Genomic DNA, 27,316 nt, shown 5'->3' on the forward strand with positions numbered 1-27,316 from the left:
GAGAGTGACAAGACATTTGCCCTATGCTGGAGGGGTGGGTGGGGAAGCAGGAAAATCAGTCAACTGGGTGACCAGGAAAGGCATCCCTCAGGAGAGGACAATCAGGGTACGCAACAGCTGGCTATTTCAGCAGCCCCGCACAATCCACTCATGAAATGGTAGTGCTTTTGAAATATGTACTATAAGCAGGAGAAAATAAGACTCACCCACTCCTCCAAAGGGGAAAGAGTTGAGCGTGAAGTGCATAATGACATCATTGCCTGTGACACCTCCACTGGATGTCTCATCAATCATCCGTTTGATGAGCTGAGGACAGACCAAAGGTGTCCAGGTCAGTGAAGTTGCCCCTTAGGGAACACTCATGGCCCCACCACACAGAGGGCTGTGTGCTCAGTTATGTGCTCAAAGCATGCCCATTCTGGCTTTGTGTCAGTGAAAATTCTCGAGTTTGGGGACACCATGCCAGATAGACAAACAATCTCAACTGTGGTTAATTTAGCAAAGTGACTAATACCCAACTTCTCAGACACACATCTAGTGCACAAAAGGAGGCAGCTCCAAACCTCTGGGCCTGCTCAGCCACAACCTGGAGTTGTACTCCCCAACACAGCAGCAAAAGGCTCTTTATAAGGGGACAGCTTAGACTATATTCCAGCTTTAAAAACTGTTATTATTTCTTTCTTATCTCTGCTCTAAATTATAACACATGATTAATAGTTATTATTTAGTCTTTATGAAATGTAAAAATATTTAAGACTTTAGATTTAGCATCCTATTTTTTAAGAAATAAATGGTTGTTTGGCCTAAGGCTCAGAAAAGCACAACAACACTTGACTAGTAAATGTCATTTCCCTTGGATGCCAGCAAGCCCTTGACAGTTCTTCATGGCAAATGTCAAGTCTGGACTGTAGTGACCTTGGGCGACCCACTGCTGGGAAGTGCTCCACACCTGACTTATACCCTGGCCAGCCGACTTTCGGCTTCAACGTTCCTTCCTGCCCACATTATCCATGGATTTAAATGTCAAACCATTGTTTTGTTAATAACCCAGTCTTTACTGAGCCCCACACATTTGGTCTCACTTCAAATACCTGTAGCTATCTGTATCTCAATAGCCTCACAAGCTCCAAAAGCTGTCACATGACTATCTATACATTGCCATCAGAAGCTCTCCAGAAAACATTTGGGCCACTGTCTCAGTAGCGGCTGGTCACCTAGTGACATGAATGAATGAGCCATGCAGAAAGTGGCAGAACTGCTCAACCAGGTGATGCAGTTCCACCACTCTAACAAGAAGCTAGCATCATGTGAGAAACTAAAATCCATTATATCACAACCATTTATGTGACAGTGTCGGGGTCTTCGTCCCACACAGTGGGTGTGAATGCCATTTTGTGCAGGCTGTTATTCAGCAATGCCCTGTGGATTATCATCAGAAAAGCATTTAATGCTGGCACATATAAGTCTTCCAATTATACAGGAGATGTTTGTGAATCAAAAACCTTGTGACACTCAACCCTGCAGACTCAGATCAAAGGGAGGAGGGGAATGGATGCTGTGATAACCCCAGAGTCTCATTAACCAAGACAGCAACCTCAGAACACAACTTCACTTAGTGGACTCTGATATGACACAGAATAAACCATCATTGTTTCACATTGTTTTTTTGCATTGTTTTACAGCAAAGAAGGAACATGACTTTTGATATCGCTTATGCTAACGAGCTGTTCTCTCTAAAGCTTACCTTATGGTTATGCGAAAATACATAGAGAGCCAGAGGCTTTTCACGTTCATTTATGAAATTTATGGCCTCATCTACATTTTTCACAGGCACTATTGGAAGAATTGGTCCAAAAATTTCTTCTTGCATCACCTTGGTTTTAGGATCAACATCAGTAAGTACTGTTGGGGCTAAAAAGAAAATAAACAAAATGAAAATGCTTATTAGACAAAAATGCACAACTCTCATCTTACATCTCTTTCATTGGGTCACCTATCCATGCCTTTCCCTCTCCCACCCAAGTCATATCTATTGAAAAATCCTGAGCACGTGGATGAACTGTGCAAATACTCAGTGTCTCCCAAGCCTGTGAATCACAACCCTGTGATACTTGTGCAAACCAAGGGAACGATACACACTCAAATATATCTTTTTCACATTGAACCCTGTTCACAGCCATGCATATATTTAACTATATATTATACTTAACATTTTTCTGTGGACAGGTTTTTTTTTCTTTTGAGACAGAGTTTCCCCCTTGTTGCCCAGGCTGGAGTGCAATGGTGCCATCTCGGCTCACCGCAACCTCCGCCTCTCGAGTTCAAGTGATTCTCCTGTCTCAGCCTCCCGAGTAGCTGGGATTACAGGCATGCACCACCGCGCCCAGCTAATTTTGTATTTTTAGTAGAGATGAGGTTTCTCCATGTTGGATCAGGCTGGTCTCGAATGGACAGGTCTTTCTAGGAGCAAAGACAGCTCCTCTGTGAATCAAATCAATACTATTTTTCTTAACTCGAGTGCTTTCATATATATGATCTCATTAACCTTTATTGTAACTATGTTAGACAGATTAAGAAAACAGACTTAAATGGTCAAAATTCCCTAAGCCTTAGTTCACTGTTCCATCTACCACGGGGAAGAGGCACAAGAAAGGAGGGTGAAACAGATGCTGGGGAGGCTAGACAAAGTGTCCCAGCATCTGCTGCCAATGTAAGTCACCAACTAGCAGTACTCCAAAAGACACTCTGTAAATAAGAAACTGGCTCGTCAACCAAAAGAGAAGTCATCTGACAATAACAAGTTGGCACTTTTCCTTTACCCCCAGTTTCTAATAGGTTATCTTGGCAATGTGGCTGGGGACAGCTTCTTGCAGCACCACTTCCAGAGGTATATAAACTGCCACCCCAAATCCATTGCCCACATCTTCCTCAGGTCAGAGAACCAATTTGGGCTGAGTGTCTACTTCCTCTGCATAGCCATGCTCAGGTAAGATGATCCCAGCTCGAAGTCAGGGGAAAGTCCTAATTAGTCTATAAGCTAATCAGGATAGCCCCTTCCTCTTACCATTCATTAGCCTAGAAATGGACAATGTGGACATGCTAAGGATGGGAGAACAGAGAGGTGAAACAAGTAGAGTCTGTTTTCTCTTTCTTCTACAGATGTATTCCCCAATTCGATCTGGGCTGCCACCAAGAGAGACAGAAGGCACAAGGATTGTTTTCTTTTGCATCCTAGTACAAAGAATCAGGGTTTTTTGATGATACCACAGGGCCATTGAATTATCTACCTCAGGAGAACCTTGGGACTGCTAATTATAAGAGAATCAATTTCTGCTTATTATTTCATTTTTAAGTTTTGTTTTTTTAAAGTTGATTTTTTTTTTGGTAACTTATAGCATCTTATCTGATAAAGGGGATAAGTAAAGCTAGGTGGTGCAGCTTCTTTGCCAGCAAAATGTGTCTAATTTTTCTGTCAACTTATATGTTACTTTAGAAAAATGTGCATAACATTCAAACTAATACATACTCAAGGCAAAGAAGAAAAAGCACAAAGAAGGTACACAAATAATAAGGTCAAGCATGATGGACCAAAACATTATTTCTGGAATGGTACCGTCACTGGTTAATTGTGGAATAGTGGCCAAGCTATTTGCTTCTTTGTGCTGTTTTCCCATCCACAAACTACAGATAATTACATCAAATTCTATTCTGCTTCTCAGGATTGTTAGGAGGAAAAAAGTAGTTATGTGTAAATATGAACAACTGGAGCAACGCTGGTGGTGTCATTCAATACACAGAAACATAGACATTTTAAATAGTTTATAACAAAAGCTACAGGTACAGTATACCAGAAAGCAGGATTTAGTACTTTAACAATTAAATGCTATATATTTAATAGTTTATTTAGTGTTAATAAGTAATGTCAGCAAAAACTGCCAAATTGCCATCTTCCCATAGGAAAAGGAGAACTTCCGTTACCTATGTAGCGTGTGGCCTCATCAGTCTCCCCACCAAAAGCTATCTTTTGTCCTTCAAGCAAACTTAGTATCCTCTTAAAATGACGAAGATTGATGATCCTTTCATAATCAGGAGACTCTTTTATATTTTCTCCATAAAATTCCTATGTAAAACAACAGGAGTATACAAATGTCACAAAGACCCACAATTCAATTTCAGTAAGTATAAAATCCAGCCATGCCCCAAAATCAATCTGGTTTTATATCCTCACAGAATCTAACACCCCACCCCTCAAGTAATTTAACAGTAATATGACAGTAGCAATTTTCAGCTTTTTGGCAGGTCAAGGACCAGAAAATAAAGCGTGCACACACACAGAGATCTGTCACTGTCCACAGTTCCAAAGTTTCTTATGGATCTCTTAAAGTCCACCCACGGGCCTTCACCTCCTGGGGCTGACAGTGGGAGCAGGCTAGGGAAAGAAGTCTTGTTCTGCATCAGAGTTGCCTATTTGTTCGCAAATTGGCTGTGCCTGCTTTCCCCCTACAGTAAGTTCGGTAGTTACAGCAGAGACCCTAACATCTGCAAAGCCTGAAATATTTACCATCTAGCCCTTTACAGAAAACATTTGCCAATCTTTGCTCCACTTGTTGTTTTGGTCTTCTTTGAACTGGTATTTCCACCACTTACACATGATGGTGAAACCACCCGAAGGATCAAAATACAGCTTTGGTAAATTACCAAGGTAAAAGAACGTCAATAATCATACAATCAATATTTACTTTGTAAAACAAACAAAATTACGGAATTGCTGCATCACTTCAAAGACTTGTGAGAGTTCTCAATTTCATCTCAAATCAAAATGAACATTGTTCATCCAACCTCTACCAAGAGCAATTCTCAAGTCTGGGTGGTTGGAATCACTGGTGCAGCTTGCTAAAATGCATGTGCCTGGGCTCTGACTCCAGAGTCACCAACAGTAGTTTTCAATGCTGAGTGCATCACAGAATCACCTGGAGGCCTCAGACAAGCTGAATCTTTGGAGGGTAAGGCTTGCAAACTTGTTTTTAAATGGCTCCCTAGTGTAACATGTAGCTTGAGAACCACTGTGTTAAGAGTATAAATGCCTCAAAGGGAGGCAGAGGCCCTTATTCCTTTGAAATTAAATTCATCACCACACTCAACTAAGCATTCTCCAATTCCCAAATATTTTCAATCTCACAAGTATCTTTAACCACTCTCTCTTCCCATGTACCCCGAATCTGGGCAACTCTCCCTTCATGTGCTCATCTGGATCCATTTTTAGTCCTATGACTAAAAATGATAGTCCAATTCCCATGTCAAGACCCTAGCACCTCATCCCCCAAGTTACTCTGCCTGGAACACATAGTGAACTATTGTCCTGAACTTCCTGGTACATAATTTTCTCTTTTTTTTTTTTTTTTTGAGGCAGGGTCTCACTCTGTCACCCAGGCTGGAGTCCAGTGGCACATTCTTGGCTCACTGCAGCCTCCGCCTCCCAGGAGGATCAAGCGATCCTCCTACCTCAGCCTGCCAAGTAGCTGGGACCACACGTACATGCCACTACACCCGGCTAATTTTTGTATTTATTATAGCGACAAGATTTTGCTATGTTGCTCAGCTGGTCTTGAATTCCTGGCCTCAAGTGATCTATTTGCCTCAGCCTTCCAAATTGCTGGGATTACAGGAGTGAGCCACTGTGTCCAGCCAATTGTCTCTTTTTTTTTTTTTTTTTGAGACAGAGTCTTACGCTGTCACTCGGGCTGGAGCACAGTGATGCAATAATGGCTCATTGCAGCCTTGAACTCCTGGGCTCAAGTGATCCTTCTGGCTTCAGCCTCCTGAGTAGCTGGGACTACAGACATGTGCCACCATGCCCAGCTAACCTTTCTTTCTTTTGTAGAGACAGGGTCTCATTATGTTGACCAGGCTGGTTTTGAACTCCTGGGCTCAAGCAATCTTCCCGCCTTAGCCTCCCAAAGTGCTCGGATTACAGGAGTGAGCCACCACAACCGGCAACAATTTTCATTTCTTTTTTTCTTTTGAGATAAAATCTCATTCCGTTACCCAGGCTGGAGTGCGGTAGCATGATCTTGGCTCACTGCAACCTCCACCTCCCGGGTTCAAGCAATTCTTGTGCCTCAGCCTCCCAAGTAGCTAGAATTATAGGTGCGTGCCACCATGCCTGGCTAATTTTTGTATTTTTAGTGGAGATAGGTTTTGCCATGTTGGCCAAACTGGTCTCTAACTCCTCACCTCAAGTGATCAACCTGCCTTGGCCTCCCAAAGTGCTGGGATTACAGGCATGAGCCACCATGTCCGGCCAACAATTTTCATTTTCAGATCACATGCATTACTCTTTGGTGTTTTTGATCCTTCCTTTTAGTGCTCAATTAACATCTGTAGAGTAAACAGTGACTGCTCCAATAATTTCTTTCATCTGAGGGGTTAATGATCCTCACCCACTGCTGAACTCAGTCACACTGGTCATCTGGTCATCCCATTCTTCTTCTTTTTTTTTTTTTTTTTTTTAAGACACATACTTGCTCTGTTGCCCAGGCTGGAGTGCAGTGGCATGATCTTGGCTCACTGCAACCTTTGCCTCCCGGATTCAAGCAATTCTTGCCAGGCTTCAAGTAAATCTCGTGCCTTAGCCTCCCGAGTAGCTGGAATTACAGACATGCACCACCACCCCCGGCTAATTTTTTTTGTATTTTTAGTAGAGATGGGGTTTCACCATATTGGCCAGGCTGGTCTTGAACTTCTGACCTCAAGTGATCTGCTCCCTAGGCCCCCCAAAGTACTGAGATTACAGGCATGAGCCACCGTGCCCAGCCCCCATTCCTTTCTACCAACTTAAATCCTGTATTTCTTCAAGTCTTGGCTTAGGACTCTACTGTGCAGTTTTCCTTGGTTCCCTCACTGCAGATAATTACTTTAAACACCCTGAAAGATTGTTAACTATATAAAGGGTACATTGTAAGTAGTTATTTAATTAAGCGACTCCTCCAAACTACTGGCCACCCTAGGCCCTCTACATACACAAAAACTGATAACCTTCAGCAGCAATGGCCAATATGCTAAAAGGTCTCTCTGATTATACCTAAAGGGTTGGCAACATTCCCTCAAAACCACGGACACACGATTATTTAACCTTTTTTAAAAAAGTATATGCCACAGCTAATCATCAACAAATCAACTAGACAGCTTAAGTAGATTTAACACCAATGCAACCTTGCTCCCAGCATACATTCTATGAAAGGTACACATAGCATTTTCATATTAGTCAATAAGTTCACTGAGTCACATATGCTTTTGAAATTTTCCTGAAGGGAGAAACAAATGGGGATGCTGCCTGCGAATAGTTAATTTGACTCCTTATCTTATTAAAATCAGTGGAATCAGATGTTTTTAATACAAACCTTCACTGTTTCCTTAATCTTCCATACGATTTGATTTTGGAGGGATGCTTCACAGAGAATATAGTCGGGTGCAATGCAGGTTTGGCCACAATTCATGTATTTTCCCCAGGTTATGCGTCTGAGGGGAAAACATCCAGAACAGCTATATAATTCAGTCAAATATTAATTTGTTACATTGTGTTGTTTGAATGTCTTGCAACTAAAATAGATTCATATATTTATCTGGCAATTTTTATTAAAAAGTTAAAAACTCATTTCTAAATCAGTTGGTTGGAACTTAGAAAGTATTTTCCAAATGAGGTGGAATATTTTACATAGCAGGGAAGTTCTCAGGCCAGCTCATGGGAAACAGTACTTGGTAAACAGTGAAGTCATTGCCTGCTGCAGGAAAAGAGGAGAAACAGGCTCCCAATGTCCTTTACCCTCTCCCAGTCCAGCCAAAGGAAAGTCCTGGACAACAGGAGTTCAGTACAGCCTCTCCTGGTTGTGGCTTTTGGCTCTGCCGGCAAGATGTTCAGGTATAAAGCAGGAGGTCAGCCAGCCTCCAAGGCCACCCTCCTCCTTATGGAGCCCTGCCCCACTTGGGAAGACCTTTCCTATGCATGGGCAGAAACCCATGCCATAAACATTCACTAACCGAGGGTGTCTGGTTTTGACAACTGGATTTCTACTTAGGAAGCCAACCTGGAACCCTGACCTGGAATCTCTGAAGGGGAGAGAAAGCCATGCCACCCAGAGCACAGAGTCATGAAGGGGAGAGAAAACCATGCCACCCAGAGCACAGAGTCATGAAGGGGAGAGAAAGCCATGCCACCCAGAGCAGTCAGTTCTATGATTTGGCACTTCTTAGTAGCTAAACCAGATTTAGCAGAGAGAACCTGAAACCTCTTATTTTCTAACTTTCAGATGCAAGATGTTATTCGCAGTTAAAAAATGAGGAACACTTGTTTTGTCCACAAAGGCTCTCAGTTAAGAGATCAGCATAATACCCTCTCAAATGGGCATTTAAAGATTTTATTAGGCACACACAATACTTTGGATTATGTACTTCACAGATCACTGGCCAGAAGAACGTTAAAATTTCTTGCTAGATCTAGCTGTAATCTTGAGAACAGATATAACTTTTTTAAAATTCCTAAGGACAACCACATGATGTCAGGACTTACAGCTCACCATTTTTGACAGTGGCACCAAGAGACAGTTAAAGACTCCTGTTACTCTTGAGGACATCAACCACCAAACTTAATAATGTATCTTGGAGCCATAAGGTATGGGGTTCAAGTACAAAGAGTAACATTGTCAGGAAAAGTCTCCATTGTGCTGGGAAAACCTCAGAAAATCAGAGAGCCAGACTCACCTGCAAACAATGTCCAGGTCACTATCTTTATCAATATAACATGGACTTTTCCCTCCCAGTTCAAGAGTCACAGGGGTCAGATGCTTGGCAGCAGCTTCCATGACAATTTTGCCAACCGCAGTGTTTCCCGTATAAAAAATGTGGTCAAATCGCTGCTTCAGGAGCTCCGTGGTTTCCTCAACACCACCATTAATAACAATATAGAGATCCTCAAAGAAAGAGAAACACAAACTCTTGCACTGCCAAATTAATCCTAACATCTAACATCAGCAATCTCTTCAACATATACATGTAACATTCAGTAAAATCCAGAGAGTGTCAAGACCAGTCCCTGTGAGGGATGGGAGAGGGAGCTGACCAAGGACAAGAGGAGAATACACAGTCTGCTGGCATCTGGGAAGCATGAACCCACATAGAACCAACCTGGAGACTCCAGTGTTTTTTTACATGAGCTCAGCAAGAAAGACACTAAGGAGAACAAATGGTTGAATTTGACCAGGGAAAATGCATGAGATGCGGGTGTGTACAGAAGTGCCTCTGGTGAAGAGTGGCTCCCACAGGACAGGTCACGCATGTCTTAGTCTGAATGTTCTCTGTCTCACAACACAGAGTGGTCTTAGCCCACGCTATTCTGAATGAATGGTATACCCAGCACAGTAGCTGAGAGCGCTTGCTTTTGAAGTGTATTTGGTTTGAATCTGGGCTTTTCCACTCACTAGCTTATGCAACCTTAGGCAAACTACTGAACATCTCTGAGCCTCAATTTCCTCATCTGTTACTGGGAGAATTCATGTAGCTTCTGTGGACTGAGTCCATCTAAGCATTGTGCTATCATTACCAGCTATTGTAAGAGAGAACATCTTGGACAATAACAGCATGAAAAGTAAGAGGGCAGATGGCAAGCAAGGAAGACAGAGAAGTATTCAAGACTCCAAGGTGGAAGTGTGAAGTAAAAGCTGGCTTGTGGATCTCATGTTTCCACTTGAAGGCGAATTAGTTTCATTCACTTCATGGTTCAGCTGCCCAACAAATGTTTCAAGCTTTAACTTTTCCATGGCTTAATCTCCATAGCATATATTATTGATCCCCTAACACAGTAACTGAAGCTGGTAGGGCATTATTATCCTCCTTATCTGGACAGAGTCAGTTATTGAAGAATTTACCCCTGGTCAGGGGCAAAGCAGTACCTTCAACCTCTATCTTCTGGTTCTATGTCCTATTCAATCCTTGACATCTCACTGTCTTCCATTTCATCTTTCTTGATTGGATCATCACAGCTATTAGAACAAAATGGTTCTAACAAAGAGAACAATATCATTCCAAGAACCAGAACTGGCCTCAAGCCATTACAAGTTGATGTACAGAATACAGGTAAGATATTTTTAAGCTGTATTTAGCTTAAAGCTAAATGAAGACTCCTCCCTGTAGCAACTGCATGTAGAACCCAGCAGTGCCAATTTCTTCGTGGCATCATAACCCTCCCCAGGAAGGCATAAGAACCTCTGACTCAGACAGATGAACTACCCCGCAGTTGAGCAGATCGTTTTCTTTATTCAGTTCTTGATATTCTTAAATGCCAGTGTGTTAAGTCAGTGTGAGGATCCGCCCTCTAGTTCAGGAGGGCATTTTGTGTATGTGTGGCATGTTTTCATGCCACAGACATGTCTTTTTTGAAAGCAGAAGTACTCTTATAGGCTGGGTGAGAGGTGACAGCGTGCTGGCAACCCTCACTCGCTCTCAGCACCTCCTCGGCCTTGGCACCCACTCTGGCCGCGCTTGAGGAGCCCTTCAGCCCACGGCTGCACTGTGGGAGCCCCTCTCTGGGCTGGCCGAGGCCAGAGCTGCCTCCTTCTGCTTGTGGGAAGGTGTGGAGGGAGAGGCGCGGGTGGGAACCGGGGCTGCGCGTGGCGCTCAGGCCAGAGCGAGTTCCGGGTGGGCGCGGGCTCAGCGGGCCCCACACTCGGAGCAGCCGTCTGCCACCACCAGCCCTGGGCAATAAGGGGCTTAGCACCTGGGCCGGCTGCTGCGGAGGGCGTCCCGGGTCCCCCAGCAGTGTTGGCCCACCAACGCCACACTCGAATTCTTGCCTGGCCTCAGCTGCCTCCCTGTGGGGCAGGGCTCAGGACTTGCAGCCCGCCATCCCCAGGACCTGCAGCCCACCATGCCCAAGCCCCCCACCCCGCTCCTGGTGGGCTCCTATGCTGCCCGAGCTCCCCGATGGGCACCGCCCCCCGCTCCACAGCGCCCAGTCCCATTGACCACCCAAGGGCTGAGGAGTGCAGGCATGCAGCGCGGGACCGATGGGCAGCTCCACCCGCAGCCCTGGCACGGGATCCACTAGGCAAAGCCAGCTGGGCTTCTGAGTCGGGTAGGGACTTGGAGAACTTTTATGTATATGCACCAATCAGCACTCTGTGTCTAGCTCAGAGTTTGTGGATGCACCAATCAGCACTCTGTATCTAGCTAATCTGGTGGGGACTCAGAGAACTTTTATGTCTAGCTAGAGGATTGTAAAAGCGCCAATCAGCACTGTGTGTCTAGCTCAAGGTTTGTAAATGCACCAATCAGTGCTCTGTGTCTAGCTAATCTAGTGGGAACTTGGAGAACTTTAATGTCTAGCTAGAAGATTGTAAATGCACCAATCAGCACTCTATGTCTAACTCAGGGATTGTAAACACACCAATCAGCACCCTGTCAAAATGGACCAATCAGCTCTCTGTAAAATGGACCAATCAACAGGATGAGGGTAGGGCCAGATAACGGAATAAAAGCAGGCTGCCGAGCCAGCAGTGGCAACCCGCTCGGGTCCCCTTCCACACTGTAGAAGCTTTGTTCTTTCACTCTTTGCAATAAATCTTGCTGCTGCTGCTCACTCTGGGTCCACACTGCCTTTATGAGCTGTAACACTCACTGCGAAGGTCTGCAGCTTCACTCCTGAGGCCAGCGAGACCACGAACCCACTGGGAGGAATGAACAACTCCAGACAGGAGGAACGAACAACTCCAGACGTGCAGCCTTAAGAGCTGTAACACTCACCACGAAGGTCTGCAGCTTCACTCCTGAAGCCAGTGAGACCATGAACCCACCAGAAGGAAGAAACTCCAAACACATCCGAACATCAGAAGGAACAAACTCCGGACATACCATCTTTAAGAACTGTAACACTCACCGTGAGGGTCCGCGGCTTCATTCTTGAAGTCAGTGAGACTAAGAACCCACCAATTCCAGACACATGGGCATAGTGGCTCACACCTGTAATCCCAGCACTTTGGGAGGCCAAGGTGGATGGATCACCTGAGGTCAGGAGCTCGAGACCAGCCTGGCCAACATGGTGAAACCCCATTGCTACCAAAAATACAAAAACTAGCTGGGCGTGGTGGCACACATCTGTAATCCCAGCTACTTGGGAGGCTGAGGCAGAAGAATCGCTTGCACCCAGGAGGCAAAGTTTGAAGTGAGCCGAGCTCACACCACAGCACTACAGCCTGGGTGACAGAGCAAGATTCCATCTCAAAAAAAAAAGTACTCTTATATAATCACAGAAAAGTACATTTTGTTAGAACAAAAGAGATTGTTAGTAACAGAAATATGTCAGCACCCAGCACAGTACCAGTCCCTCATTAAATAATCCATTAAATGAAAACACCTAAAATCATCTTAGCTCAAAAATTAACCCAAAATCCCAAACAGACAGAATCTGTTTGGCATGAAGCCATGGGCCTACATATATTGTGTAACCCTAAGAGCTGGGTGACTCCACACAAAATACACTCCGTGTATTTTGCCACCAAACTTCTTTTGCTAAACCAACTGTTGAAGGCTTAAAGAGACTGCAATTGGGTCCCTGGCCAGCAATAACATGTAATAGCAAGAAAATCAAATGTGTGTTTTCCACAGCAAACACGTATATTGGAGATGGGTCAAGAAATTCTTACCTGGTCTAAATACTGAGGGAGAAGCTTCGCCAAGATCTTGGCTGTATTTTCACTCAGTTCAGAAGGCTTGATAATCACAGCATTTCCTAAACAAAGTAAAAAGTAGAACAGTATCATCTTATATTTAACTTTAATAGCTACCAAAATGATGTTCAGTGGGAAGTACAGGCTAGGTACTCCCAATTATTTCTGCAGCTCTCAATGCTGCATATCCTCATAATTAGCATAAGAGCTCATCTCACTTTCTCTTCTAAGGCTAACTCCTTAGCTGTCATCATCTTCAGGTCACTGACAATGGGTTCCATCAGCCTTTCCCACTCCTCCAGCTTTCTATCGCTTTTCTCCCACTTCTGTCCTTAGATTGTCCTCTCTGCCCTGGAATTATTGGGCAAGTGAGCCATTTCAACATACATCTCTCTATCTGGATCCTGCAAAGTGAGAAATTAATCTCCAGGCATTTGCTATATACCCAAGCTAGCATTACTCTCATAGTCTTTATTTGAATGAAGAAACTGGTCAGACAGAATCAAATGGTTCATCCGAAGCCAGAGCCAGCAACTGAAACCATATTAGAACGTGGATGCCTGACTCCAAACTCCTGGGCCTGTTGACTCAGACACCTTTACACTCCCATAGGTTCATTCCCCAGGTGCTTCAAAACATAGCCACACAAATCTCCTCAGCAGCCCATTTAAAAATATGTATGGTATGTATGAATTCTCAGTACACTGGTGGTGTAAACAAAGGCAAATCACCAAAGTAAATGTATTTAATTAGCCACTATCCTTAATTTCCAATTAATATGAGAAAATAAGCCTCCCTAAAAAGGTATATAGACACAAGCTGGCACCAGACCTGCAGCGATGGCTCCTATCAGTGGCTGAATGGTGAGAACAAAGGGGTAATTCCAAGCTCCGATTATCAGCACCACTCCCAGAGGCTGTGGCTGAATATAGGCCTCATCCAGCATGGTGAGCACGTTCTTCTTAACTGGTTTAGCAGTAACCCATTCAGGAAGATTCTCAAGCATAAAATCAATTTCCCCAAGGACAGTAATGACTTCCTGACTGTACACATTGAATTCACTCTGTTATAAGAGAATCACAGTTAATCTTGCAGAGTAAGTATGATACACTTGGCCCTGAATGTCAAAACACTCAAGCCAGGTACACCTGCGGTGACAACAACTGGCATTATCAGACTAGCTGTTTGCCATTCAGACTCCTTTTGCACCCTTCACGCCCCTGATAAGGGCTTGCTAATTCTTTAATATATTTCTTTTAAAAAAGTCAAAGATTATTTCAGGCAGTAGTAACACTAGTAGAACACCACTAGTTAATCCTTCTTTAGTAATCCACACCCTTTAAAAGCCAGGCTTAAATATTACCTCTTACAGGAAGATTTCCTTGAGTAATAAAGGTCTGCTCTGATCACACTTTCTATATTACAGCAATCATGCTTTTGACCTGCATCTTAATATTCATCCTTAACACACTGGTTTATAACTATCACTCACATTTCATCTGTGTATGTTCTGTTTCCCAACCAAGTTTAAAACTCTTAAGGACAGGGAACTTATTGTATTTCTTGAGTCATCCTATATACACACATACTCACACAAACATTTAGTTCTTCAAGTATGATTAAATGACACAGACTTTTTGGAATCTTAATTACTCCATCTTGTTTATTTAATATCACAGCCCCTTTCCACCAAAAGTACTCTAAAAGAAATTTTATAGTTGCTACTAGTACTACCACTATTACGACTTATTAAAATAATCTTTGATTGAGGAGATTGTGGGGAAGGGAAAAATCACAAACCCAGAGCAAAGCCTTGCTACACATGTAATGCAGATAAAAAGTAAAAACAAGATGATAGCCCAGGCACGGTGGCTCATGCCTATAATCCCAGCACTTTGGGAGGCTGACGCGGGCAAATCACGAGATCAGGAGATGGAGACCATCCTGGCTAACACGGTGAAACCCGTCTCTACTAAAAATACAAAAAATTAGCTGGGCGCAGTGGCGGGCGCCTGTAGTCCCAGCTACTTGGGAGGCTGAAGCAGGTGAATGGTGTGAACCCGGGAGGCGGAGCTTGCAGTGAGCCAAGAGAGCGCCACTGCAGTCCGGCCTGGGCGAAAGAGCAAGACTCCGCCTCAAAAAAAAAAAAAAAAAACAAGATGATAGCCTCATGCCTGTAGTCCTAGTATCTGGGAGGTTGGGGCACGAGGACTGCTTGAGCCTAGGATTTGGAGGCTGCAGTGAGTTATGATTCAGTCACTGCACTTCAGCCTGGGTAACAAAAGGAGACCCTGTCTCTTTAAAAAAAAAAAAAAAGTAACAATATTATCAGAAAACATAGAAGAATATACTTAGACCCTAAAACACTACTTAAAACTTTGCTACCACAGGCCAGGGGTGGTGGCTCACACCTGTAATCCCAGCACTTTGGGAGGCCCAGGCAGGCCGATCACTTGAGGCCAGGAGTTCAGGACCAGCTTGGTCAACATGGTGAAACTCCATCTCTACTAAAAATACAAAAATTAGCTGGGCATGGTGGTGCACGCCTGTAATCCCAGCTACTGAGGAGGCTGAGGCAAGAGAATCGCTTGAACCCAAGAGGTGGAGGTTGCAGTGAGCCGAGATCACACCACTGCACTCGGGCCTGGGAGACACGGTGAGACTCCATCTTAAAAGCAAAACAAAACAACAAGCAAACAAACAAAAAAAACCACACACACAAATCAAAACAATAAAAACTTTGCTACACAAAGCGTGCTTCCAAAAGAGGCATATGATACCACTGGGGACCTTGTTAGAAACTTGGAATCTCAGATCCCGCCCCCGACGTACTGAACCATAATCTGCATTTTAACAAGATCCCCAGGTAACTGTTAGTGCATTAAAATTTGAGGAGAACTGGCCTAATAATACACAAAGTTATGAAGAAAAATTTGAATGCAACTATAACTTAAAAACAAAACTCTGTCTAACAAAGAAACCATAAACAAAGCTAAAAGACAAGAAATAGACCCAGAGGCTAGTCTGATGGTAATGGGTTATTCAGAACTTATTAATATTACTGTTACTCAAGTTGATATGCAACTCTCCCACTGCTAAATTTGGCTTTAAAAAAAAAAAAGAAAGAAACCCAAAGAAAGTATCCACAATACGGTAAACTGACAAATTACTGAAATCCAGAATATACAAAGAGTTCCTACACATCATAAGGAAAAGAACTACAAATGTAACAGAAAAATGGACAAGAATAGAAAAGGCCGAAAGGGAACCACAGAGGCTAGGTAACATATGCCCTTCTGAGTGCTAGAGGACCGGGAAAGTCTGCGGGAACTTTGGCTTTATCTGTATTGCTGGAGATCATACTCCCAGTGCTGGAGTAATCCGAAATGTAAAAGCGAAAACAAAACCCAGCGGAAGCTCCAGTCCACAAGTGCGCGGCGGGGGCCAGCTTCCCCACACCCCGCCGCACGCGTGCGTACCTTGCACAGGTCGGCGGCGATGGCCGCCAGGATATCCTTCTCGCGCTCCTGCACCATCCTCCGCAGCGCCTCCAGCTGCTGCAGCCGAAACCGCAGAGGTCGCGACCGGCTGGACAGGAATGCCTGTCGGACCCGCCGGACTTCGCGCTCCATGGCCCGGTCCTGCAGAGAACTGCACAGTCGGGGGACGCTGGGGCGTGGGAGGCGGGAAGCATGCAGGTGCAGGCCTCCCTCCCTTCCCTCCGCCTCCCTCTGGGGTGTGTCCCCCACCGTCAACCCACAGCCACAACTCACTCGCCCAGGGCTCGCTCGCTCAGCTGCGACCTCCACGCCCGCCTAGTCCCACTGCCAGTCCGAGTCGCCGGGGGAGGACTGAGCTCGACCCAAACCCTCACGCCTATTGGCCCGGGCGGCCCAGGTGACAGCCGCCATCCACGGCCTCGCCCACGCGCCCCCCGCCCCCTCCCGGGATCTGGCAGCGGGCTGGGATGTAGGCGGTGGAGTGAGCAGTGCCGGAGCGGAGCGCGGCCACGGGCCGGGGGCGGCGGGGTGTAGGGATGGAGGGAAGGTGTTGGCCATCCTGCTGAGAGCACCCCGGGGCGGCCCCAGAAAAGGCGAAGAGGAATCCTGGAGGAGCAGGGGGAGGGAGCTCAGCTGGGAGTGAGCGCCTGGCCGGAAGCGCCCCGACTGCCACGGAGAGCTGTCTCCGCTCTGGCACGCTCTGAGGAGTTCCCTCCTCCATTTTGTGGCTCTTCAAACATGGCCAGATGGACGGAGTTGGAGGCCTAGCGCTCCCCATTCCGCTTCCCTGTCCCCTGCTCCTTCCTTCAGCGAGGAGCTGCCTCGACTTGACCAGCACTGACCGTCCCAGTTCCCTGGAGAGCTAGTCCCTGAGGGCGGGAAGCCAGGGTTAGTCTCTCGCGAAGCCGGGACAGTGGTCATTTCCTTCTTGCACAAGCATCATCCTTGCACGTCCGTTACTCAAAGCTTCTCCCCAGGCTGCACTTGCCTCGCTGCCCATCGTTCCGTGTTCCCGCTCCGAAGAGAGAACCCGCTGCCCTCAGGTTTACCCCCTCCCACCTTATTGCCTTTTCGGGGGAGAGACTTCAGCTCTCTCTACTCAGCAGCAGTTGGCTCAGCTGATCTGTCCTGTCTTGTGGAAAGCTTTCTTTTCTTTACCACTTCCCTGCACTCTTCTGCACTTTTCTTCTTGGATCGCTGGCCGAGTCCTCTGGGTTTTCCTTTGCTGGATTTTTCTCCCCTTCCTGACGTCTTAGGTGTTCAGATGTCCAGGGCTTAGTCCGGAGTCCTGTTTTCACCGCCACTCCCTCATGTAATCCCATGAATGGTGCTCACAGCAGGCTCTAATCCTACCCTGTCCTCTGAACTCCAAAGGGTATATTTGTGAAAAGAAAACAACTCAAGACCCTGGCCCAAATGAACTCTCCACTTATATACAAAACAACAAAAACCATGGCAGCCCAATTCACTATGCCAAAAGGAAAAAATCAAGCAGAAAGCTGAATTATGCAAGAAATTGCCTTTCTCTATGTTCCTAAGCAGATAGCTACAGATAAAAGGTTAAATGTCCCCACAGGTAGCTGCTCTGTCCTCACCTTATGGTGTCCGGAATTGGTGGGTTCTTGGTCTCACTGACTTCGAGAATGAAGCCGCGGACCCTCGCGGTGAGTGTTACCGTTCTTAAAGGCGGCGTGTCCGGAGTTTGTTCCTTCTGATGTTCGGATGTGTTCAGAGTTTCTTCCTTCTGGTGGGTTCACGGTCTCGCTGGCGGGTTCGCGGTCTCGCTGCCTCAGGAGTGAAGCTACAGACCTTTGCGGTGAGTGTTACAGCTCTTAAGGCGGCGCGTCTGGAGTTGTTAGTTCCTCCCGGTGGGTTCGTGGTCTCGTGGTCTCGCTGGCTTCAGGAGTGAAGCTGCAGACCTTCGCGGTGAGTGTTGCAGCTCATAAAGGCAGTGGGAACCCAAAGAGTGAGCTGAGCAACAGTAAGATTTATTGCGAAGAGTGAAAGAACAAAGCTTCCACAGTGTGGAAGGGGACCCGAGCGGGTTGCCACTGCTGGCTCGGCAGCCTGCTTTTATTCCCTTATCTGGCCCCACCCGCATCCTGCTGATTGGTCCATTTTACAGAGATAGGAATGGTCTGTTTTGACAGGGCGCTGATTGGTGAGTTTACAATCCCTGAGCTAGACACAAAGGTTCTCCACGTCCCCACCAGAGTAGCTAGATACAGAGTGTCGATTGGTGCATTCACAAACTGTGAGCTAGACACAGGGTGCTGATTGGTGTGTTTACAAACCTTGAGCTAGATACAGAGTGCTGATTGGTGTATTTACAATCCCTTAGGTAGACATAAAGTCCCCACCAGAGTCAGGAGCACCAGAGTCAGGAGCACCAGAGTCAGGAGCACCAGAGTCAGGAGCCCAGCTAGCTTCACCCAGTGGATCCCGCACGGGGGCCACAGGTGGAGCTGCCTGCCAGTCCCATGCCGTGTGCCTGCACTCCTCAGCCCTTGGATGGTCGATGGGACTGGGCACCGTGGAGCAGGCGGCGGCGCTCGTCCGGGAGGCTCCTGCCGCACAGGAGCCCACGGAGGAGGGGGAGGCTCAGGCATGGCGGGCTGCGGATCGCGAGCCCTGCCCCGCGGGGAGGCAGCTAAGGCCCGGTGAGAAATCAAGTGCCGCGCCAGTGGGCCGGCACTGCTGGGGGACCCAGCACACCCTCTGCAGCCGCTGGCCCGGGTGCTAAGCCCCTCATTGCCCGATGCCGGCAGGGCCGGCCGGCGGCTGCGAGTGCAGGGCCCGCCAAGCCCACGCCCACGCGGAACTCCAGCTGGCCGGCAAGGGCCGCGCGCAGCCCCGGTTCCTGCTCGCGCTTCTCCCTCCACACCCCCCTGCAAGCTGAAGGAGCCGGCTCTGGCCTTGGCCAGCCCAGAAAGGGGCTCCCACAGTGCAGCGGTGGGCTGAAGGGCTTCCTCAAGCGCGGCCAGAGTGGGCGCCAAGGCCAAGGAGGCGCCCAGAGCGAGCGAGGGCGCACGCTGTCACCTCTCATTATCTTACTTAAGTACTGATTTACAGAGCAGGAGGCAAATACATAATTGACTATTCCCTTGCCTGTTCCTTTTTCTATTTGTGCAATGTGTGGATTCAGTAATGATCATATTCTCCCTCTTTCCCCTCCAGCCCTCTCCTCCCTTTTAAATATTGCAGCCCTCAAAATTATCTTTAGATAAAGGCACAGACCTCCCTCCCAAGCATGTCCTTAACCTTGGCAAAATAAACTTCCAAATTGAGAGCTGGTTTTGGTTTACAAACTGGCAGCCAAAGGAAGTGACTCTGAGTGGAGGTGGACCTGACCTTTGACAAATCTATCAGTGCTTGGTCCCAGCTTGGGCTATTTTTATTGCTCAAACAGGACAATTTGCTGAGGCCTGGGAGCTCCCCACTCCAGAGAATCCCTGATCTCCCAAAATTTGGTTGAGCTCTAAAGTTTATTTTGCTGTACACCTCTTATTCTGCAGTTTTTCGTACTCCCAACAAAGAAGGCGAGTTTTCCTGCTTCCATGAAGATAGAGAGGAGGCAACTCCTTTCTGGAATTTCATCTGGCTTCCAGCAGGGAAGGTAGGTCTGAGTTTTTTTCCTCCTTCTAAAATGGTAAAGAGCAGTCTTGAGCCTCGACCCTATTCCTAGATAAGCAACTGAATTGGAGTTTTGTCTTGGAAACTCTCCTTAGTGACTAAAGTTAAGATTAACAACCAGCTGGACTTAATTTCTCCTTACCATCAGAGCGCTCAATAATACAAATTGTGCGATCGTTTCTTTTGCTTAACTGTTTGTTTGTTTCTGTTGTTGTTGTTTTGGTCTTTTTCCCATTGGGTTTGACCAGCTCTACCTGACTTGGTCAAATCTGAAGGAAAGTTGAAATTATGGAGAACAAGGCCTTTGAATTGGCTAAATTACCACAGCTGAGCGGAAAAAAGGAAAAAGAAAAAACAGGCCGAGCATCCTGATGGTTTCCCTGCTTCTTTTGGGTTTTTTTTTTTTTTTTTTTTTTGAGACAAGGTGTCACTCTTGTCACCCAGGCTGGAGTGCAGTGTCCATGATCATGGCTCACTGCAGCCTCCAGCTCCCAGGCTCAAGTGATCCTCCCACCTCCACCTCCCAAGTAGCTGCGACTACAGGTATGTGTCACCATGCCTGGCTACATTTTTTTGTATTTTTTGTAGAGATGGGGGCTTGCTATGTTGCCCAGACTGGTCTCCGACTCCTGGGCTCAAGTGATCCGCCTCTCTCGGCCTCCCGAAGTGCTGGGATTACAGATGTGAGCCACCTCACCGGCACCCTGCTTCTACTCTTGACTCTAGAGATTGTTATTTCTCTGTTCTACACTTGCCCTTTTATAGTGTACTGCAGGGGCCTAGAGTGTGTGAACCACATTTCCCAGGCTCTCATGCCAGCTGGCTTCTGCCAGTAGGGGGCACTACAAGGAAATCAGAAGGCAGGAGGTGGAGAGTAACTTACTGCTTCTGAATTCAATCGTGTGGCAGTTGCTGGCCATTTCTATAGTGAAAGTGGAGGAGGGATTATGCTTTACTCTACGAATTCCTTCCATGGTCAAGGTGGCATCTGTCTAGTAGACAGAGGATAAAAGTGATAGTGTCTCCAAATGGCACAGAAGTTGGTGCAGTTCCATTGGTTCCAGCTAAGGCTGTTTTTAGCAGTTTTTTTTATCTATGATGTCACCCCATTATTCTTTTTGACATCTATTACTCTTAAAATTCCCTCTGCATGAAATAACTAGATAGTTTATCTTTCATGACTGGACTCTGATAACACTTTGCTGTAGCCTGTTCTCCACCTAGCTGTTGGTGTCTGAAGGTACCCTGATCATGTTAATTCACTGCTTAAAACTTTCCAACAGCCTCCCCTCACGTTTAGAATAAAATTCAAAATGTGAATTTTTCTACACTTATTCTACAAGCCTTAAATGCCCTTGGCCCCTGACTACATCTTCAACCTCTTTTTGTAGGATTCTCCCACTTAGTGAGTTCCAGCCAGAGTGGCTCCCTTGCTGTACACTACTGAGCACTCTAAACACGTTCCCAGCCCAGGGCTTTTGCATTCATTCTGTTTCCTTTGCCTGTAGTGTCCAGCTGTCATTCTCACTTAATTCAATTGCTGCTTCAATATTACCTCCCTAAAGAAGCCTTCCCTGACCACCATGTCTAAAATACCAGTCTCTGCTACTTTCTGTCCCTGACCGTGTTTTATTTTTCTTAATATAAATGTATCTGTTTGTTTGTTGTTTTCAATGTGTTTTCCTCACTGGAATGTCTTGTAAAGTCAGGGTCTTTGTCATTCATGTTCACTGTAGTGTTAGTACCTTGAATAGAATGTGGCCCATAGTAGGTGCTCAGTAAGTATTTATTGAATGAATGAATGAATGGTACACTCTCACATACTCTAATCTTAGTGTCTTGGCACTGTCTACTTTTGTGGCTTTCTCAACAGCCTGTAATTTGAAGCTTAAGGAGATTCATGATGAAGCAAGGAAATTGGCAAGACCATCAAACTCTTCTTCACTTCTACTTCTTGCTTGCCTGCTTTGGACAAAAACAAAAAAATCCAGCCCATGTGGAAATACCATAGTTAAAGTTGGGAGACAGTGGGTGAGAAGGCAAGCAGGCTTATATAACAAAGAAAAGCAGGTATCTCCAACATACACAAAATGTTTAATTCAATTATGTAAGTAACTGAGAAGTGCTTGTGCATAGGAAGCCAACCCACTAATATCAGTATCTAGAACCATGTAGTGACAATATTTAAATCAGTTCAAAGGCCGCCACAGAGTGTACCCAATAATCTTTGTTTATCTGATCCGAAAGAGTAACCAGTTCTACATGCTGAGCTAATAAATATTGTGTAAGGAACTAGGTAAATTGAGATATGAATCATGCTTCCGCCATGAACAGAATTCCAGTGTGGAATTAGAACAGGAATCAGTTTCACCTAGGGCAGATTAATTGCTGAGTAGCAAAGAGTTGCTGCTTTTGCTGAGGATAAGATGTGAGGATTTCTTTCTTTCTTTTTTTTTTTTGAGGCAGAGTCTTGCTCTGTCGCCCAGGCTGAAGTGCAGTGGTGCAATCTTAGCTCACTGCAACCTCCACCTCCCAGGTTCAAGCAATTCTTCTGTCTCAGCCTCCTGAGTAGGTGGATTACAGGCACGTGCCACCATGCCCAGCTAATTTTTGTATTTTCAGTAGAGACAGGGTTTCACCATGTTGGTCAGGCTGGTCTCAAACTCCTGACCTCATGATCCGCCGCCTCAGCCTCCCAAAGTGCTGGGATTACAGGCATGAGCCACCGTGCCCGGCTGAGGATTTCTTACAAACGATGTACTCTGATTCTAATGGCATAATCACCAAGAGTTTACTACCAACTCTTGAACATTTTCTTTATTAGTTAGAGAAATCAACTGATGGCATTTTGTTGGGCATATTTAAAAATCACATCCAAGTGCTTTAATAGAACAAGGTGATATATTTATGGAACCAAACAGAGGACTGGGAATTCTTTTACTACACTCCCAAGCTGAAACATTCTCCCTTCAGCTTTTGAATATGATATACTCATTGATTTAAGTAGCTATGGGTAATGAAATCACCACAGCAGGATATAGGGGTAAGGGGTGAGTCCTCACAAGCTACTCCTTTCAGAAATGCAGTAGACTGTAGTGATTTTACTATACCTGCCCACTATACTTTTCCATCCTCCTTTTTCAGCTAAAAAAAAAAAAACAAGTTTTTGTTTTTGTTTTTATTGTGGGTTATCTACTCCATGACCCTTCTCCACCACAACCTTTAGATCTTTGATCTGCTCAGTTGTCAGCAGAGAGAGTTTTCTTAAAGGCAAGGATGAAACAGACACTTTTAATCATTTAAACCTCAGGGGGACTAAGGTAGTGAGTGTGTACCCAGGAGTTCTTTCTGCCTTCTGGCCCAAATTTCATTACATTTTCGTTGGATACTACATAAATACAAAACAGTGCCTACAGTAAATTATGACAGAGTTTATCTACCTGTATCTATGACCCAGAACATTACCAGCATTCCTCTTAGGCCCCTACCCAATCACCACTATAGAATTTCTGGGTGAAAGTAAATACATGTTTAACTTTAGAGGCCAAATAATTTTTCATTGTTTTTATACCAATTTATATCCCCCACCACAGTCTAGCAGCTCCTTTCTAAAACTTGATTTAAAAAAAAAATTACCCATTCTGGTGGATGCGTAGTGATCTGTCTCTCTCTCTCTTTTTTTTTTTTTTTTTTTTTTGAGACTGTCTCAAAAAAAAAACGAGTGCAGTGGTATGATCTCAGCTCACAGCAACCTCTGCTTCCTGGGCTCAAGTGATCCTCTCACTTTAGCCTCCCTAGTTGCTCGCATTACAGGTGCGTGTCCCCATGCCTGGCTAATTTTTAATTTTTAGTAGAGACAGGGTTTTGCCATGTTGCCCAGGCTGGTCTCGAACTCCTGAGCTCAGGTGATCCGCCCACCTTGGCCTCCCAAAGTGCTGGGGTTACAGGTGTGAGCCACTGCACCCAGCATGTAGTGATATCTCCTTGTGATGTTAACTTGCATTTCCCTAGTGACTAATCATGGTGGGTATCTTTTCATGTGTATTGACTATTTGCACGTATTTCCACAGCTGGGAATAGCAGATTTTATGAAAGGTGTTTAAGACAACAGACCTGAATTGAAGCCTCAGACTGCCTTGGACACCTTTCCTAACTTTCAACACACTCTTCTTCAGCAAATGCCAATATAAATGTTTGTGTCCACAGATCAGTAATCGAAAAGAACAAACATGGGACCATAGACACTACACACATGCACACATGCATATAACTCTAAGGAAAAAGGAGATACAGACTTTTACAAAAGATGAAGCATTCTGATGTGTAGTTCTCACAATCTCTTAAGACAGTGACACATGATCTTTGGGGGTGGGGGCGGAGGCGTTAGCCCAAAGGAAGTCTGTGAGGGATTAAAGAATAGATTATAAGAAAACAGGAGAGGGCAAACTCGGATTGAAACTCAGGAAAGAAAGAGAAGAGAAAAGCACACCTTAATAAAGATTAAAGTTGCATGAGAACAAAAGGTAAGAGATACAAAAAGAGAAGTTTGACAAAATTACATAAAATGAAAAGGAGACAAATGATTCCATTTACATGATAGAATAGTCAAATTCATAGAAACAGAAAGTAGAACAGTGGTTACTAAGGGCTGGAGCAGGGGACAAGGGAAGCGGTTGTGGTAACAGAGCTACCGCTTGATGGGGACAGAATTTCAATTTGGAATGATGAAAAAGTTCTGGAGGTAAATAGTGGCGATGATTGCACAACATTGTGAATGTACTTAATGCCACTGAATTGTTCACTTAAAATGATTAAAATGGTAAAATATACATAAAAGATACAAAAAATACATAAAACATGTGGATGTAAGTTTTCAACTCATTTGGGTAAATAGCTGGTATGTGCTTATTGGAGACCTATGCTTAGCTTTGTAAGAAACTGCAAAACTCTTCCAAAGTGGCTGTACCATTCATCATGCATTCCTACCAATATATGAGAGTTCCTGCTGTGCCACATCCTTGCCAGCATTTGGTGGCATAAGTGCTTTGGATTTTAGCCATTCTCATAGGTGTGTGGTGGTATCTCATTGTTTTATTGCCAATTCCCTGATGACACATAGTGTTGAGTATCTTTACACATCTTTATTTGCCATCTGTACAGATTCTTCGGTGAGGTGTCTGTTTAGACCATTTTTAATTGGGTTGCTTTTTATTGTTGAGTTTAAAGAGTTATTTGTATATTTTAGATAAATAGTCTTTTATATATAAGATATGTTTTTACAAAGATTTTCTCATAATCCTTGGCTTGTCTTTTCATTCTATTAACAGTGTTTTTTTACAGAGCAAGTTTTAAGTTTTAATGAAGTCCATTTTATGAATTTTTTCTTTCATGAATTGTGCTTTTGGTTTTGTATCTAAAAAGTCATTGCCAAACCCAAGGCCATCTAGATGTTCTCCTATGTTATCCTAGGAGTTTTATAGTGATGCATGTCAGGAAGAAAAGAAAGATATAAGATCTTTCTCTAGGTTTTGGTTTTGTTTTGTTTTTTGGCATGTGGATATCTAGTTGTTTCAGTACCATTTGTCAAATAGGCTGTCCTTTCTCCACTGAATTGCTTTTGTTTCTTTGTCAAACCTTAGTTGACTGTATTAGTGTGAATCCATTTTCAGTTTTGTATTCTGTTCTATTGATTTGTCTATTCAGTCATCAATGCCACATTATTGTGTTTACTCTACCTTTATGGTAAATCCTATAGTTGGTAGTGTCAGTCTACCAACTTTGTTCTTCAACATTGTGTTGGCTATTCTGGGTGTTTGCTTTTCCATGTCATCTTTAGAATCAAGTTTGTCAATATCTACAAAATAAACTGCTAGATTTTGATTGAGAGTGTTGAATCCATGTATCAAGTTGAGAAGAACTGGCATCTTTTCAATTTCAACTCTTCATTTCCGTGAACATGGACTGTCTCTTCATTTATTTACATCTCCTTTGGTTTCTTACATCAGAATTTTGTAGTTTTCCTCATATAGATCTTGTATATATTTAGATTTATATCTAAGTATTACCCCCCCTTTTTGGTGCTAATGTAAGTGGTGTTTTTAATTTTAATTTCAAATCCAAAGTGTTCATTGCTATTGTATAGTAAAATAATCGACTTTGTATAATAACTTTCATCCAGATACCATGCTATAATCACTTATTAGTTCCAGAAATCTTTTTTGTTGATTATTTGGGATGTTCTACCTTGATAATCATGTTATCTGTGAACAAAGGCAGCTTAATTTCTTTCTTCCTAATATGTATACATTTCCTTTATTTGTCTTATTACATTAGCTAAAACCTCAGTTACGATGTTGAAAATGAGTGGTGAGAGGGGACATCCTTGCTTTGTTCCTAATATTAGCAGGAAGGCATGCAGCTTCTTTTGACTAATATGTTATCTGTAGAATTTTGTAGATGTTTGTGATCCAAGTGAGGCATTTTTATTATTGAAATAAAATAGATAAATAAAACTTACTATTTTAACCATTAAGGTGCACAATTCAGTGACATTAAGTACATTCACAATGTTCTGCAACCGTCAATATCATTCACTTTTAGATCGTTTTCATCATCCCAAACAGAAATTGTACCCATAAACAATAATTCCCCTCTTGCCCTCTTTCAATCCCCTAATAACCTCTATACTTTATGATTTTGACTATTCTGGGTACCTCACAGAAGTGTAATCATACAATATGTGTCCTTGCATACTTGTACAAGTATCCTTGTATAATAGGCCTGCATATGGCTTATTTTCCTTAGCACAATGTTTTCTTTTTAGGGGAAAACAGGGTCTTGCTCTGTTACCCTGGCTGGAGCGCAGTGGCACAAACATGGCTTACTGCAGCCTCAATCTCCCAGGCACAAGTGATCTTCCCACCTCAGCCTCCTGAGTAGCTGGGACCACAAGCATGTGCCACCATACCTGGCTAATTTTAAAATTTTTTGTAGAGACAGGGTCTCGCCATTTTGCCCAGGCTGGCTCAGACTCCTGAGCTCAAGGGATCCTCCTGCCTCCATCTCCCAAAGTGCTGAGATTATAGGCAAGAACCACAGCACCACCAGCCCTAGCACGATGTTTTTAAGGTTCATCCATGCTATAGCATATATCAGAATTTCATTTCTTTTTAAGGTTGAGTAATATTCCATTGTAAGTATACCACATTTTGTTTATCCATTTACAAAATGGACATTTGGGTTGATTCTACCTTTTGACTATTGTGAATAATGCTGCTATGAACACTGGCGTACAAATATCTGTTTGAGTCCCTGCAGCATATCATAATTCTATATTTGTTAAAGATCTCATATACTATTTTCTATAGTGGTTGTACCATTTTACGTTCCCATCAGCAATGTACAATAGTTCCAATTTCTCCACATTCTCACCAAAACTTGCTTTCTGTTTTTTTTCTATAATGACCC

The 27,316-nt window shown here is 44.3% G+C and overlaps 1 protein-coding gene and 1 pseudogene across 10 annotated transcripts in view; both read right to left on the reverse strand.

Annotated features, from left to right (window-relative positions):
* ALDH3A2 (aldehyde dehydrogenase 3 family member A2) overlaps positions 1 to 17,366 on the reverse strand; it is a 61,393-nt gene extending 44,027 nt beyond the window's left edge. For 3 of the 10 annotated variants that reach the window (XM_030828220.1, XM_030828214.1, XM_030828218.1), the window contains exons 1-9: positions 16,490 to 16,581; positions 16,196 to 16,367; positions 13,548 to 13,779; positions 12,693 to 12,778; positions 8,758 to 8,966; positions 7,401 to 7,518; positions 3,979 to 4,120; positions 1,745 to 1,911; positions 207 to 306 (exon numbers count right to left, since the gene is read on the reverse strand). In XM_030828220.1, coding sequence (XP_030684080.1) covers positions 207 to 306; positions 1,745 to 1,911; positions 3,979 to 4,120; positions 7,401 to 7,518; positions 8,758 to 8,966; positions 12,693 to 12,778; positions 13,548 to 13,779; positions 16,196 to 16,348 — 1,207 coding nt within the window. In that variant the 5' untranslated portion in view covers positions 16,349 to 16,367; positions 16,490 to 16,581. Of the gene's footprint in view, positions 1 to 206; positions 307 to 1,744; positions 1,912 to 3,978; positions 4,121 to 7,400; positions 7,519 to 8,757; positions 8,967 to 12,692; positions 12,779 to 13,547; positions 13,780 to 16,195; positions 16,368 to 16,489; positions 16,584 to 17,058 lie in introns of those variants that run through there. The other 7 variants (XM_030828222.1, XM_030828217.1, XM_030828215.1 and 4 more) reach the window with 7 other exon arrangements.
* On the reverse strand, positions 3,158 to 3,266 carry LOC115838456 (annotated as a pseudogene).
* Positions 17,367 to 27,316: the final 9,950 nt, after the last annotated feature.

Source organism: Nomascus leucogenys, chromosome 14, assembly GCF_006542625.1.
Source record: "Nomascus leucogenys isolate Asia chromosome 14, Asia_NLE_v1, whole genome shotgun sequence".
NCBI lineage: Eukaryota > Metazoa > Chordata > Mammalia > Primates > Hylobatidae > Nomascus > Nomascus leucogenys.